Raw genomic sequence first — 16,028 nt, 5'->3', positions numbered from 1 at the left:
TGTCCAGAGAAGGGCAACGAGGCTGGTGAAGGGTCTGGAGAACAAGTCTTATGAGGAGCGGCTGAGGGAACTGGGGTTGTTTAGCCTGGAGAAAAGGAGGCTGAGGGGAGACCTTATCGCCTTCTACAACTACCTGAAAGGAGGTTGTAGCGAGGTGGGTGTTGGTCTCTTCTCCCAAGTAACTGGCGAAAGGACGAGAGGAAATGGCCTCAAGTTGCGCCAGGGGAGGTTTAGATTGGACATGAGGAAAAAATTTCTTCACCGGAAGGGTTGTCAAGCATTGGAACAGGCTGCCCAGGGAAGTGGTTGAGTCACTGTCCCTGGAGGTATTTAAAAGACGTGTAGACGTGGTGCTTAGGGACACGGTTTAGTGGTGGACTTGGCAGTGTTAGGTTGGTGGTTGGACTTGATGATCTTAAGGGTCTTTTCCAACCTAAATGATTCTATGATTGTCTTAGATTTTCATTGTGCCGCATTCAATAACTGAATCTTTTAAAACAATTTAAAGAATTTTTAAAATGGAGAGAATGTAAAAATAATTTTGTTTTCACTAGTGCTATGCATTTGTTTTGTGACATGAAACTACCCTGTAAAGTCCTAGTAGGTGCAGATTTCTAATAAAGTGAAATGTTAGTGAAAAATCTGGAAGAATAATACAGGAAATAAACAGCAATAATTATACTGGCTTTTTAAAAGTGTTACCATTTTAAGATGGCCAACTTCGGCAATTTTGCCTTCATGTCAGGTGTCTAAAAAAACTGGTCTCATTTTCCAACGTAAGCGAATCTTGAAAGTGCTCATATACACATAAACATGCTGCAATTGAAATGAACACTTACCCGAACGCAATGTGTCACAAAGGAATCAATGTAGTCCTTCGCCTGGTGATTATTATAAAGACAACACCTAAAAGGGAAATATCCACAGACATAAATATGTTTATAAACGTCACCAGTCTATGTAGCACAAAATTAAAAAAGAAACATGAGTGCAGCAACAACAACTGACTCCTTCATACGTAAGCACTAGTAAGTACAAAATGTGTATGTTCTTGATATGTCTGTCCTTGCTTTTGTAAGCAGAAATATTTTTTCATCAGACATGTAAACACATGCAAGTAAACTCAAGATCCACTTACTTTGGAGAAAGTACTGGAGGACTGACAAAAGACCTTAAAGCATCTTTTACCATGTCTTGCATGAGGTGAGTGCCAAATACCTTCTTGTTATCTACCAGAAAAGTTGTCTGAAAGTGAAAATGTGTTTTTAGAAACATGTTTTAAGTTAAAATTAATGCTCGAGAAATTACTAATAGAAAGCTCTTATAGTACCTGTATTGTATCAGAAACTTGTAAGACTGCTTTAAGAATTAAAACGGTTCAGCTAGGTACAAGATTACAGACTCAGAACATAGAGGCATATTGAGATCTGTCACTTCTGTCATATTCCCATGACACAAAATACAGCGCTATTACTTGCATAAGACAATGCATGCAAAATGATTTTATTTCTTGGACTTTAAAGATGATTAATCAGACAGATGTTTCTGAAGATTAACGTAAAAGAGGTTATGCAGTTTCTCTGGAGGCAGATAAAGATAAATCTTCAGACTAATGCAGACTTTTTTCTACCCCTATAGATACTACTGCTTTCATTGGTCGCGTCTGATGCTCATTGCACTTTCCTCCACAAGTGCTGTGTCCCTTTCTTACACAGTTCTTCAGCAGCTAGAGAAAAAGCTCTGCTGTCAGGCCCCCACAGGGGTTGCACAAACACATGTAGTGGAAAGTCAGAACACACACACTACAAAAACATTTTACTTGCCAACAGTTATGTTCCATTGGCTCTATACGTGGTTTAATCGGGATCAAATGGAAAGAAGTTCTGACATCCAGGGACACCCTACTCAGATCAAAACCTCCTATAAGGTATTATATTTTACTCTGAGTTAAGGAATATATAATATACTTTCAAGGTAAGTGAAGCAGTGAGAAGAAAAGCAGTAGCCTGTTCTGCCCTAGCCATCAGTTTTACTGTTGTAGCAATAGAGGCAGTCTATACATGAAATTCAGTCCAAACAGGGAGGATCAATACAAACATCAGCCCCAAACTGAGACAGCATATGGAGAACAGCATAAAAACGTGTGTACAGGTCCAGCTTTATGGCAGAGAAAAAATTTTAACACTGTTTAATTGGCATGCACTAACATGATCTAAACAGCAGTATTTAAAAATGTTTTAAAAAATTAGATCAGAACATAAGCCTCCATATACCTAAGTATCTCCAGAAAATTTTTTACCACTTGTATATTATTAAGTGATATGCAAATAATTTAAATATTTGAAACAAGGAGATGAATCCATGTTTATAATGAATGCGGAAGTATTTTATTCAAAGACATAGATTAGGACTTGCCTGTAACAGGGATCTTGAAAGAACACATGGTGATTGCTCACTAAACTCACAGAAAAAATCCTAATTTACATTTAGGAAAGAAAAAGACAATTCAGGTTAATACACCAATTTTTATATATATACACACATGTATTTACATTTTTATACATACACATGCATTTGCATTTTTATATATATGCATATATATACAATTGTGTAAATACATCTATATTTTGTATACATAGACATACACATAGCATATCTCATACAAATTGTAAGAAAGTAAGCATGAATAATTTGAACACAATAGAACATATTATGAAGTTAAAATCTATTTTTTCTGCAATTACTTGTTATTCAACAGAACAAAAGGTTTCTGAATTTTCTTCCTCAGAAGCAACAATTAGAAGGATGATAGTATAGAAATAAGCTACTGTGAAACTGTTAAGATCGCAACATAACTAAACCAAATATGTAACAAAACTGCAATGTTTAACTGGTACCAGATGTTTCATGCAAACACTGCTTTAATTAATTTAACAGGAAATAGGAAGATGAAAGATTTTGGCTTGATCTTCAAACTGATGTAACTGTGGCTCTTTTCTCAGTCAGTGAACGCATGAATGGTAAAACGTATTTCAAGCATTTAAGTGTCTTCTAATACATGTAGGCAGTAACTGAGAATAACATCACTTATGCAGGAAAGAACAAGCAGGTGCTTAACTTTATGCCTATTCAGGGAATTACATGCTTAAACAAACATGTATTACGTGCTCTCTTGTGTTACAGGCACATATGCAGAATACTGCTTACTGAAACTGAAAAAAATCAGGAATATAGCAAGGAATCACATTCTGCTACTGCAGATGCAGCTCTTCAACCAAAGAGCTACAAGGAAATTAACTTGCTTGTGCTCCACCACTAACATGCATAATTATTAGACAGATTATGGGAAAAATGGGAGGTTTGAGAGGACAAAAGGTCTTTGTCAAAAAAAAAGACGAGTATTAAGTATCAGGAAAGACAGCAAATTTTGAAATTGTACACAACAATGGGAAACACGAGAAGATTTATACATACAGCTCAGTTTTTCCTCCAGTGAGCAACAGCATGTATATATGGAATGATTTTTTCCAAGTTACATTTTAAGATCTTATGTTTGGCTATAAATAAGATAAATATTCATGCTTACCAGTATACAGTGCAAATTAGTTAAGTTGACTACTTCACATACAGTTTTTATTCGGTCTATTAGTTTGGAAAAATAATTGACCATTTCTTCCCTTTTAATTATTTTTGCGTAGCGAGGGAAAGTTGGTGGCAGCAATCTCTGGTTAACAAGGGGCTCAAAGCCCATCATAATAGGATGATCTAATGAAGGAGGGGGGAAGAGAGAAAGAGAGAAAAGCTGCATATAAGCTGTGTTTTCAGAACTCATTTCAAACTTGAAAGGACACTAACTACCCAACTGAGACAATGTTTACTATTTTAGAAAACCCAACCCTCAACACCTCAGCATATATCTGTGCAGACAGTGAGGTGGTCTTCCCTATTTTGAAATGGCATATACACTGATTCGAAGTGTAATGAGCTTAATCAAAAGTTCACATCATCTCTGGCTTTGAAGTGACAGTATTGCTTTCAGGAGCACCATCATTTAGTGAAATACAGTTAAGATCAAGCAAAGCAAATCTGTAACAGTTTGTATAACGAGTATTATTAGTTCAAAGTAAATAGTGTGGGTTTTTTTAAACACACATAGCTATTAAAGTTTATCAAGACAGCATATTTAAGAAAGGAAAAAAATGGTAAAATTTGATACATACCTCCTTTAGTGGTATCATTCTGTGCCTGGATACCATGATGCAATGAATTGTGGATGGCAGAAAGCAAGTCAGCTGCCTGAGTCATTAGCTTCTGAGCTTCTGCAACTGCACTTGTCTGAAAGGCAGGCAACAGTTATTCACATTATGAACCAACATATTTTGACTATAGAATTAATGCTAGTATCAGAAAAAAGAATGATATTAGGATTCGAATGTTTGTACATAACCATTCTGGAAAAAAAAAAACAACACAGCAGATTTTTGTGCAATAAAGAGTTCTTTATATTTTACATATCTATACATACATTTAATACTGTATTTTTTGTATATAAGATAAGTATATAAGTATAAGATAAGCCTTAACAATAACTACAACTGAAAGTCTAGTATACGCTACACACAAGTCTTCTACTTTTGATTTTGAAGAACTGGGTGGGGGTTTATGTGTGTGTGTGTTTGTGTGTGCAAAACCCCCCACAAAACTCTTCTGCCAAATGACGCAGAACTCCAAACTGCAAAAATCTACTATCATTAGAAAATGCAGAATTTTTGAGAATATACACAAAACAACCTATCAACTGAAATAAAATCACTATGTAACATTAGAAGATACCAGATGTGCATCAGAGACCTTGATTCATGATCTGCTGACATGCTGAATTTTCTGATGTCATATGAATCCAAATCTGTTTGGGTACCACTTAAAATAGCTCTCTGTAAAATCTAAAATCTCGTTTTAAAAATACTGGACTAACAGTCCCTGATGGAACTTCAAATATTTGAAATCTCAAGTCGAACTGAAACTTGACTTCTTTTAGAAGAAAAGATGTTTAAACGCCCCCCCCCAAAGATCTAATAGAAGCTGAACAGGATCTGTAGCTCTGCATAATACATGTTCATGTATTATAGCATCCACAAATCTACTAAAAGAATAAGCTGCTAAGCAGATCTAATTCAAATCGAAGTAGTCCATGATGTAAATAACTTATACTTTAAGTAATCAGACTTTAGCAACACTAAGATAATCTGATTTTGCACAGATCACTAACCCAGAGCAGTTAACACAGACAGAATTTGGTTGTACATCAGTGTAGATCACTTTTATGTCACAGTTTGATTTCTGATATAGCGAATGGTCATACTCAGAATACAATTGTTCTCAACCACTCAATCACTTTTTCTTCAACACTGATGTCTATCAATGATACTTGCACCTGACTTTCAATTTCATCAAGGTCTTTTAAACTGTACAGTACGCAGCTGCGCCAACAGCAAAATATGTGGGAAAGACTCCATGCCACTTAAGCAAGAAACTTGTTTATTTCTTTATGAAAATGGAAATAACAATAAGCAATAGATGGATATTTATCCTTGTAGAAAGAAAAAGCTCTTAAAAAAAAAAAAAAGCTTTGTCTTATGTGACATGTGATTCTACCCCTTTGCCCTAAAACATGCAGTTCCTTCCCCCTTCAACAATTAGGAAATCTTATATTCAAAAACAGCAGGCAAATTGTGTGGAAAGTTGTTATATTCCTCTTCTCAGACCAACGTAGTCTAGATACAAATTCAATACCACATGGAAGGAAAAGCTAACAGTTCTCTTGAGATGGACAAAACACTGCCCCATGTGAGGTAACTACTCAGAAGGGGACTGAACTCAACAAAGAAAAGTTTTGCTCATGTGTGTGAAAAGAGTAATCCAAAACCCCTAAGTACTTTTCTTTAAGTGTTCTAAAATGAATATTCCTTCTCTCTGCAAGGCCATAATAATGTCAGCTACTAGCCTTCCCTCTGTTTTCTTTAAAAATGAATGAAAACTGAATGGTTGCCACAGTAAGGCCTTATCCAACCCTTTACCTGCAGCAACATCAATTCAAATCTACAGAATAATTGCTTGACCTTAGAGAAGAAAAAAAAATAAGGAGTATTTCACAGGATCATAATGTGAACACAGAAACACCAAATGAACGTACCTCTTTTTTGGTAAATGCTATTAGAACAGTCAGTAGTACCCGGGTAAACTTGACTCTGCTGAACACAGCTAAACACTGTTGATGCTGTAATAAGAAAATACTGCAAATTACTAAGCAATATGCATTAAATCCTGAAACTTATTAAAAAAAAATTATAGATTTATTGAAGTACGCTCTCTAGTCTTAAAAATATGCTATCTAGTATGATTCTGAAGAAAAGTTATAGAATTTGTAGAAGAAATCTGTACTGCTGTCAGAAAAGCACTAACAAAAAATACTAAGATACTTTGGGTAAAGCACAACCTCTGGCTGTATAGCTATCTCCTATGCAAATGCCATTCAAATCTCAGTTTAAGTGAACAACCACAAATTATTAAACCCATTTTCTCTCCTTTTTGCTGAAGTTCTATGTTAAAAGCAATTTCTGAAGAAACAACATTACTGGGAAAGGAAATCCACACCCTTCTAACTCTACCACACGAACTACATCAATTATCACTTTTTCTGGAAGGACCTACACTGCTTTCACCTTCTCTTCCTACTTTCTCCCTTGACAGTAATGCTGCCAGCAGCAGTAAAAGCTGCTGGGAAGGAACTAAGGGAAGAAGGTGCAGGATAGATAAGACCACCTACTTTGCTAATGGCTTTTTCTTGAGAGGTAGGTGCATAAATGACAGCATTGCAGCAGCATCCCATCTGATGTTGGGATCGATCCAGAACTCTCGTGCATACGCTTAAGAGCATAAAAGCCTACCTGCTAGCCTGGGATTTGCTCAGGGCCCTGTTTAGAGCAGCTCAGATATGACAGTAGTAGCAACACTGGTGACACATTTCTCACAAACTGGTAACTACTGATTAAAGTAATGCTGCACTAATCCATGAAATCCAGAGAAAAGTAAACAATTCATTACTTCAAGTTCAACTTCTGGATCTCTCTCTTCTCCTTGTCGACTTCGAGTGCTCTAGAAGGTAAAGGAATTTCAAATAATTTATTAAAAATTACAAAAGGAAACTACTGATAAAATCCCTTTACCCTTTCCAGAACATCCATCTGTTAAATAACCCTAAAAATCAGTTCTCAAGTTCAAAACCTCTTAATATATCATCTAGGCACTTGAATGATCCAAGACTCTCCTGTAGTAACGAGACCTATCTCAGTCCACTCTGCAAATAGGCAAGGAAATTGTATGAACATTCTATATTGTAAACTGTGGTAAAGTAAGATCAAGTGACTTCTTTAGAATCACATAGTGTATCTGTGTAAGAGCCAGAAGTTAAATATACATTTTCTGTGCCCCAACCCAGTGTTATCTTCTACATCATGATTCCACCTATTACTAGTGAAGCAACTATTAAGGAATTTAGAAAAGCCTGAATACTTCATCATCTTTAGCTAGAAGGCAAACTATCAGCATCTTACACAAAACCATTATGGCAGTACTTAAAAAAAACCCCACCATATAATGATACAAAACCGCTGCATTCTTCATAATCCAACTCCCTCCTCCAAACCTATGTTAAGTACACTTGAAGTATAATTGACAAGGCAAATGTGAGAAAAATACCTTCACTCGTCTTTGCATGTCATCTTCTACATCTTTTAGCATACCTGGAAAAGTCACAGTACAATTAAAAGCTGAGAAGCATTCCTAGGTACACCTATACACCACACAGACGAAAAAAGTTTTGAGGGCAAAACAAGTTTTAAAGTGCTTTACATACCCATTAGCCAAAGACTAGACAAAAAACAATCTTGTGAGGAATGGTGGGGATGTCTTGCAACAATAGACAAATCAGAGTACAGGCTGACTGATCCAAAGATAAAGCATTTACAGATTTTCTCAGAATAAATCAATGGAAAGCTCAAGTATGTGTCAAAAACAGTGCATCAAAAGGCTAACATACACACTTATGTATGTACCTAATAACATACATATTCATAGCTTTAGAACTACTAGATTGCTTCTTCCTCAAAAGCAATCTGTTTAGATCACAACAAATTGTGAGGCAGAGAAGCAGAATTCAAGCAGTGCACTTTCCAGTGGTTTGTATCTATCTCAGACCGGGATGAGCTCTTGCCTAGCCACTCAGTTGGCACATCTAAAACCACTTCTGTTTCTCAGACATGTAACAAATAAACAGCTGAACCTTCTCTTCAAGGAAAAATAATTTGATGTCGCTTTTTACCAAGCCACCAATTTTCACAAGACTAATAAAAAAAAACTTAACATCTGACATTCCTACCAATTCATTAGGTTTGGTGGAAAGTAACCAACATGCTCAAAAGAGAGACTGATGGACAGACACACAGAAAGCACAAACTGTACCTGTAACTCTAAGATCTGTCACACTGTTGGCCATTTTAAATCCGTAAGTCATTGACTGAAAATCTTCCTAAAAAATAAAAATCCAAGAAGCAATATGTAGTGAAAAATAAACAGTAGTAGTTACATTTTCAAGATGGGGTTTGGGGTTTTCTTTTTGTTTGTTTTGGGGGTTTTGGGGTTGTTTTTTGTTGTGTTTTGTTGTTTTGGGGTGTTTTTGTTTAACTACACCAAGTATAAAAGTCTGGTTTTATTCTTCGCAACTGAATAGACCTGTGGTTTGGGTGACTTTCCTGCCCAAATCCAGCTTGGGGTAATTATTTTCTGCATAAATCCTTAATACCAGTATGCCCTTCATAATTTTAATCAAGTGCCACCCTATCAAAATGTTACCAGAACTATGGATGCAAAGTACTATTTAATCAATTTTAGATATAGTCAGTAAGAAGTGATTTGTCCAAGCTCAGAGGAAACAAAAATTGCTCTGAGCACAGAAAACCAGACTCTGATGCCATTGTTAAATGTACATTTCAGACAAAAGACAATCATGGTTATCTAAAGTAGAAAAATAAAAAATTAAACAGGAAGAAACCACAAGTAAAACTCATTTAAAACGGTTAGCCACAAGACTTGCATTGCTATTTGAGTAAAATATTTATGTATAAAAATACTCAAGCAAAACACAGAAAAGAGCATGCAATGCCTTCACTGAAGAAAACTTTATTTTAAAGAGACCAAGTCTAATACTTTTAGGAGGATGAACTGCAGCTCCTACAGTATCCTTGAATCAAACAGTAGTCAATTTCTCTAATATACTGTTTTATTTGCATTACAGAGCCTACATATAATGTTACTTATTTAACCATAGGAGATACTGAAACACATACCTCTTCAAAAACAGCTGCTTTGTTAACCTTTTCTCTGGCAATATCACAGATTTTTAGGATCCCTAGAGCAAAAGCCTTCATAGCAGGATCTTCTATGAAGTCTGGATTATGAATATAAAGGCAAGTGAAGACCGTCTGTGCCAAGGAATGTCCCTCTAACCATGTTATCTAGGAAAAAGAAAATTAAATGTTTTACTCATGACAGCCAAGGCCTCATTTTTATATCTCCATTCTTTTTCCATCTTACTGCACTTCAGTGAGTCATTAAGGAGGTCCCTATCATGGCAACCTTCCATCTAGCAGGGCAAGAGAAGGTCCTTCGTCCATCTGCTGCCTGTGGCAGGCAGTCAGTTACTAAACCCTAAACACTATCAAATTCTGGTGTTGGATAAACCTCTTCCACAAAGTTCAGCTCTGTTCTCTGTGCCTTAGACATGACATTAAGTTAAGAGAACATAAGATTTATAAGCTTCCTCTATATAAATACAGAATGAAAAATGCAAGTCGCTACGAAACAACTCAGCAATATTCTGCATGTTCTCTTCCACAACTTATAGCTTCTTTTCATGATGCCCTCTCTCTACTACTTTCATGCTGCTTTAAGATACAGGGAAAGCTTCAGTAACTTAAAACATTATTTCTATCTTGAAATAGCATCAAATACAGTAGGATCAGATTTCTAATATAACCACTGTCCCTTTTCAAAAAAAAGTCAGTATTTGCAGGAGGCGGCGGGGAAAAAACGATGAATTATGTTACACCATATCAAATATACAGTGACCTTTACATGTCTTTTTGGACTAAACTAATTCGAAATGTTGTTTTAAAAACCAAAGTAATTTTATTGATGTCATTTTAGAGAGTATCTGAAAATAATTTGTATCATTTACTGAGGAAATTAAGATATACACATAGGAAAAAAAATTCACAATTAACAAATAACTGATAATTCACTTATCTTCTTTCTAAATGGATTTAGGTATTTTCTTTTCTTTCTTCAAAATGCCCCTGTAAGCTCAGTCAATATTGGCTGTACAGAAACGAGCAACAGAGTGCTCACTTTCCAACACAGTCAAACACTAATATATAGCAGACAGTCAGATACCATATATTTAGAAAACACAAATTATAAAACCTTTTTACATTATTCGAAATGGTAACAGTTCTCTTCCATAATGATTTCTCATAATAAAAAATCCAAAAATCAAAGTTATGCCTCTTATAATAGCCAATGCAAATATCTAAATGGAAATTAAAATACTAAGTATGTATTTTCTGCTTGGTCAATCTTTTTTCTTGAGTTCTACTGTTTTTTTTTCTTTTTCTAAACTGGATTAAAGGATTATATTTTGAAAGCAAAACCATCTAACATTAAGAGCAGAGAAATGCTTACCAAACAACAAAAACATGTATCCATTATTCCTACCAGCTCAGGTGAAGTGAGATCCTTTATTTTAATGGTGCCATCCTTAGAAAACAAAGAAAGAAAAAAACCTAAAGACTATGGAAGCCTGTAGGCAAAATACAACTTACTATTTGTACAGCTGAAAAAGAAATTACAGTTTGGTTAAGACTTCAGGATATTTGTATACCACTAGAGCTTTATTGATCAGCTTCATAATGTGCCTCAAAATCTGAAAAACTTTGCTTTCCTATCGTGTTGAACAATGACCAAACATAAAGCTATTCAAAGAGAAAGCTAAAATAAAATTTCTGATTTATGAGTAGCCAACGAAAGTTTAAAACCAGTTAACTGTCCACACTTAAATCACAAAACAGTATGTATAATCATAATAATGATTGAACAAGGAATAATATGCAGGACCCGTTCTTTCAAGACTGCTTTTTATACTGCAGGTACTTGTACAGAGTTTTACTGCCTTCAAGGTCAGGACCAAGAAGGCAGCAACCCTAATTCTTTCATTTTACTTGTCCAATGTATGCAGTTCTGCATACATTCTACGTGACTTAGACAGCCAGTATTTTACACAGAGTTCTCTTAGTCCATTCCAAACAAGGTCCACAGTAAAAAATACTTTTTCCTCTGCGAGTGCATTATTTTTTCCAAAATAACAGAAAGTCTTTCAACCTCCCTCCACCAATTTATCTTCACCACGCATCAAAAGTTAATCATTGCTGTCAGTGTTGTTAAATAAGCCAGCTTCTGTTCAATGCTAATGAACTGATAGTCTCATAAAGTGTTGATTTCCAGCTTTTTTAGGGAAGCTGGTTTCCATTCAGCTTGAAGAGGGACTAACCAATACATCTTCATATAAAAGACGCGTTTTGGGGAACCACAGGGTGACCTGCAAATACATTTCTGAAATTTATTTATTTGAGGTATACCCAACAATTTCACAGTACTTTTCACTGGAAGAGTTAGCATCATTGTGATAATGTAGGTAACAAAAAAGGTAAACGTCACAAGCTTTTTCTTATTTAACTATCCAAAATAAAAAAGAAAAAAACAATTTTAAGTAAAGATTGAAAACATGAATTATGTTGAATTGTGCTTAACTGCAATTTGATAAAACTATATCATACTTTTACAGACAGGGTAGGCAAAAACAGGAAAGTACCACGAACCTTAATAGCTTGCTCAAAGTTAAGAACCTTTCTATTAACTTGGTTTCCAATCATACCAGCATCCATCTTGGGATCCATCATTTCAATGGCAGACATGGCTTCAAAAAGACCAAAACTGAGAACACCAATTAAAAAAACATTCTGAATGTAATTATTTTATTTTATACAAAACAGTCTTCACGAACCAGTGTAAAAGAACATACAATGACAAACTGAGTACACTGTATTCTGACTACAGACAATTAGTTAAGGTATCTGAACATTACTATCAATCTTTAGAGAGCATGGTTTTCAAGAATTTGAGGATCTCTCAACAAGTAGGAAAGAAAATAGATACCTAAAAGTAAAAGAAAACTCTTAGCCTTTTTTTAAAGCTGAAGAACACTCCTGAGCCAAATATCCCATTACTAAATCTATGCACACTTGTTTCTATACACCTCATAATGACATAGTGTCTTTTTAAAGATCACATAATAAACTGATATTAACTGAACGAGCTGGTTTTTATTATGCTACATCCAAAAACCCAAGTAAGATATGTCCCCACAAATTAATGACAATATACCTGACACAGACTGACAATAATATACATTGAATATACCAACTTTGTTTAAAATGGGCATGTTAAAAAAACTGACACAAAAAAACCCCAGCATGCGACAATGGATCTCCTGCAGTCAGGGCATAAAAGCTTGCAGGAGAACCGCCCCAAATGAAGACTGGCTTACAGAAGAAGGGACATAGTGCATCACCTTTGGTACATATGATATTCATCAGAACTGCTGCACAAGCCTTTATTATATAAAAAAGGTTATTGTGTGTGGCATGTTCTAATTCTGAAAAGCATATTTGCTCTGAAATGGTCTTACATATAAAATTACACCTCAAAAATGTGCTTTGATTCTACTGAGTAACTACTTGGTGACATCCTGGCACACGTTTTTAGCAGGTTTGCATTTAATAGTGCACTTCTGTTTTCTGAGCTATTAGTCTTAAATAAGCACTTTTTTCTTTATGCAAGTGAACAGACTCATGCGGTGACTTTTATCTTTAAAATACTTAAAGCTCACGTCATTCCTTAATGAATTCAGCAAGATTTTAGCACATGCTTTTTTTTGAAATATATTTTTTCTTCATCTATAGTTGTCAGTTTCTGTTTTAGCATGTCATTTAAGAGTTACATTAAAGCAGATGGATTGTTTATCCTAAACTTGTTAGTGACATTTGAGGCAACCAAATTTAAAAGCTTAAAGTCTTCCTTGCATTTTTTTATAAAACCATGTCCATATAAAATAGTTCAGTAGGTTCAGTAGTGTCAATACCACTGGTCATAAGATGTGCTGTAAATTTCTAAACTACAGTGATTAACTGAAAATGTAATATTCTACTGGCACCATGAAAAATGTTCAGCATTTATACAGGTGCATCATATACATACTGCTAAGGATGAATGATATTCTGAATACTTCAACTATTTTATTTAAAGTAAAAGTTTAAAAAAGCTTAGTTGATACTGCATGGCTTGCTTGTTAGTAAGCATAACGTATTTGCACTAATCCTGCCTAAAAACCAGAACTATCCCAAAAAGCATACTTACAGCTTGTCATGAAGCAGTTCTCCTAACTTCAGTTCTACAAAGGAACAGAACAGGATAAATAATTACAATCATCCTTCTAGCACAACTTTTCCAGGATAGCCTTGTCATTCATCAAACTGTCATGCTAAGAGAGAACAAGGTATGGGAAGCAGACCAGACATTTCTACGCCACCTTCAATTGCTTTTACATACAAAGTACTTTCAAGACTGAAAGGCTAAAAAACCCCGTTGTTCACAGTCTTTCCTCATCCCTCTCTGTTATTCCAACAGTTAAAGGAGTTTTAGAATTACCAAATAGTAGCATCTGAATAGCCTGGAACACAGGACAGCAGTTTTCTGTGCTCCTTTATGCAGATGTCTAATTTGTTCCAGAGGAGTTTACTGAAAGGCTTGCTTTTCCTCATTATTTTTAATGAAGCCTTTAGATATATTTGACGGGTACACAAACAGTGTATCACTAATATATGGGAATTATTTGATGGCACAAGGAAATCGTGTTTATTATTATGTAATATTGTGTGTGGTAAGTTGCAGTTTTGTATTTATTTTTCCCTAATGACACATAATAAAATCACTTGAAAAAATAAAGTCACTGTCACGGTAAACTAGCACTAATATCTAATAACAATAAAGGCACTGTTTATGATATGGAAGCAACTGCTTCCCCATGACTGGGATGCACTGCATCTCCTCAGAAGCTCAGCCTGGTTTCAAAGATGAAAAATGATGCACTGACCAATTAAATGAATTGGACCCTGTAGATCCAAAAATGTATAGGAAAAAACAGAGTGTTGATTCTGCATGGATGAATGAGGTTTCTGTTTGGCAGAAGAGATAGGAAGAAATTTTCACAAAGAAAAAAAAACATGCAAAAATATGTAAGATGAAAAAACATGACTTAAAAAAGATATTTATGTAATCTGGAAGAGGAAGCAAGGCAAGGTTCTTCTGATATTTCCAACCTCACAGTAAGTTAAACACAGGGAAACACAGGATCAATGTAGTCCATTCATCTGGAGCCTGAACCTGGGTCAAATTATTGCTTAAAAAGAACTATGCTTAGTCCTCCAAAGGATTCCAAGTTTTCTCAGAACACAAGCAGTACAACTCACCTCTACAAGCTTCTTCAAAATCCTGGGTTATATCTATCCAGCTTGTATTACTCTTTTCCATCTTGTCAGGCATACCGAGTTCCCATCCTGAATCATCATCTTCTACTGAAGCTTTCATAACCATGATACCGCACCTTTAAATCCGTATCAGAGACACTATACATTATGCACAAATTAGAGAAAGTGCTTCACGGGAGTAATTTTTTTTATTTTCAAGAATCAGGTGAGACAGGGAGACTAACTAACCTGATTTCATTTAAACAGCTACCATTACATAAAATCAGCCCAAAAAACTTCATAAAAATTCTTTTACAAAAATGTTTTCTTATTCACCTTTTCTCTACAACTAGTTTGTAGGCTATGAAACCTCAAAAACTAAGGACACCAAAACTTTAGCAGTACAGAGCTATAATAAAGCGTGTACTATCAAATTGGAGATAAAACGGGAAACAATGTCAAGAAATGCTCTCTTATAACAGATGTAGGTATCACTTTTTTTTGTTGTTTTACACTATTAGAAAGACACGTCCTCCCACTGTTCTGTGAAAGGAATTAAAAAAGAGGGGAACTGTAAAACTGACCACACACAAGTTTGTTATTCATACAAAGTGTACCCAAACAAATTTGTGAAAATGGGCATATTTCCTCCGACTTCTTCAGCAGAAAGTAATATCCAGATTACCGCCGCAACGTTAAGCGACTTCAGACTGGAATATAATTTTTAAACTTCACTGACTAGTTGTTTCGAACTGCTTTTGTGCTTTCGCAATCTCATGATACGCAGGGCAGCCCTGAAGAATTTTATGTTTTGCCAGACAGTCTGCCTTTGAGATATCTGCAATGCTAAATCTTCCCTTATCTAGGCGGAGATCTTGCAAGAGACACCTACGAGCCCGGAGAGCTCTAAACAGCTTAATCAAAGCCGCCACGGAAGCTTTAAACAAAGGCCCGCGTGACCGTGACATGAGACCTCCCAGCCATCAGCAATTAACAAAAACAAAGGGGGTGTGTGTGTATCAAACCGGTTTTGAAAACTAGTGCAGGAGTCCCTTCGCCCAAGCAATGCCCAGCTTCCCTTCGCCCCCCGCTACTAGGTCACTAGTTCTCAAGCGACCGCAAGGACTGCCAGGCTCAGCGGGCTGGGATGAGGAAATACGTGGGAAACTAATTAAAATAAATGGAAATCACGCTTGAATTTCAGACATTAACGACTGCACAGCCAGACCCTCACGGGCTCTCCCCGCTCCGAGGTCACCCGTCCCCAAACCCGACGCTGTCCCGGCCCCGGCCGCCCCGCAGCTCACCGGGCCCTGCTAACGCATGGGCCCG

General features: G+C 35.9%; 1 protein-coding gene across 1 annotated transcript in view; it reads right to left on the bottom strand.

Annotated features, from left to right (window-relative positions):
• NAA35 (N(alpha)-acetyltransferase 35, NatC auxiliary subunit) overlaps positions 1 to 14,842 on the bottom strand; it is a 24,830-nt gene extending 9,988 nt beyond the window's left edge. Inside the window, exons 1-14 of the mRNA XM_009328123.1 lie at positions 14,700 to 14,842; positions 13,588 to 13,621; positions 11,991 to 12,105; positions 10,798 to 10,872; positions 9,405 to 9,572; positions 8,521 to 8,587; positions 7,759 to 7,802; positions 7,105 to 7,155; positions 6,194 to 6,277; positions 4,221 to 4,335; positions 3,587 to 3,765; positions 2,416 to 2,475; positions 1,139 to 1,245; positions 840 to 906 (exon numbers count right to left, since the gene is read on the bottom strand). Of these exons, the coding sequence (XP_009326398.1) occupies positions 840 to 906; positions 1,139 to 1,245; positions 2,416 to 2,475; positions 3,587 to 3,765; positions 4,221 to 4,335; positions 6,194 to 6,277; positions 7,105 to 7,155; positions 7,759 to 7,802; positions 8,521 to 8,587; positions 9,405 to 9,572; positions 10,798 to 10,872; positions 11,991 to 12,105; positions 13,588 to 13,621; positions 14,700 to 14,823 (1,290 nt within the window). The 5' untranslated portion in view covers positions 14,824 to 14,842. The remainder of the gene's footprint in view (positions 1 to 839; positions 907 to 1,138; positions 1,246 to 2,415; positions 2,476 to 3,586; positions 3,766 to 4,220; positions 4,336 to 6,193; positions 6,278 to 7,104; positions 7,156 to 7,758; positions 7,803 to 8,520; positions 8,588 to 9,404; positions 9,573 to 10,797; positions 10,873 to 11,990; positions 12,106 to 13,587; positions 13,622 to 14,699) is intronic.
• Between the last annotated feature and the right edge of the window lie 1,186 nt (positions 14,843 to 16,028).

This window comes from Pygoscelis adeliae, unplaced genomic scaffold (genome assembly GCF_000699105.1).
Source record: "Pygoscelis adeliae isolate BGI_AS28 unplaced genomic scaffold, ASM69910v1 Scaffold45, whole genome shotgun sequence".
Lineage (NCBI taxonomy): Eukaryota > Metazoa > Chordata > Aves > Sphenisciformes > Spheniscidae > Pygoscelis > Pygoscelis adeliae.
This window is presented reverse-complemented; position numbering and strand designations above follow the sequence as displayed.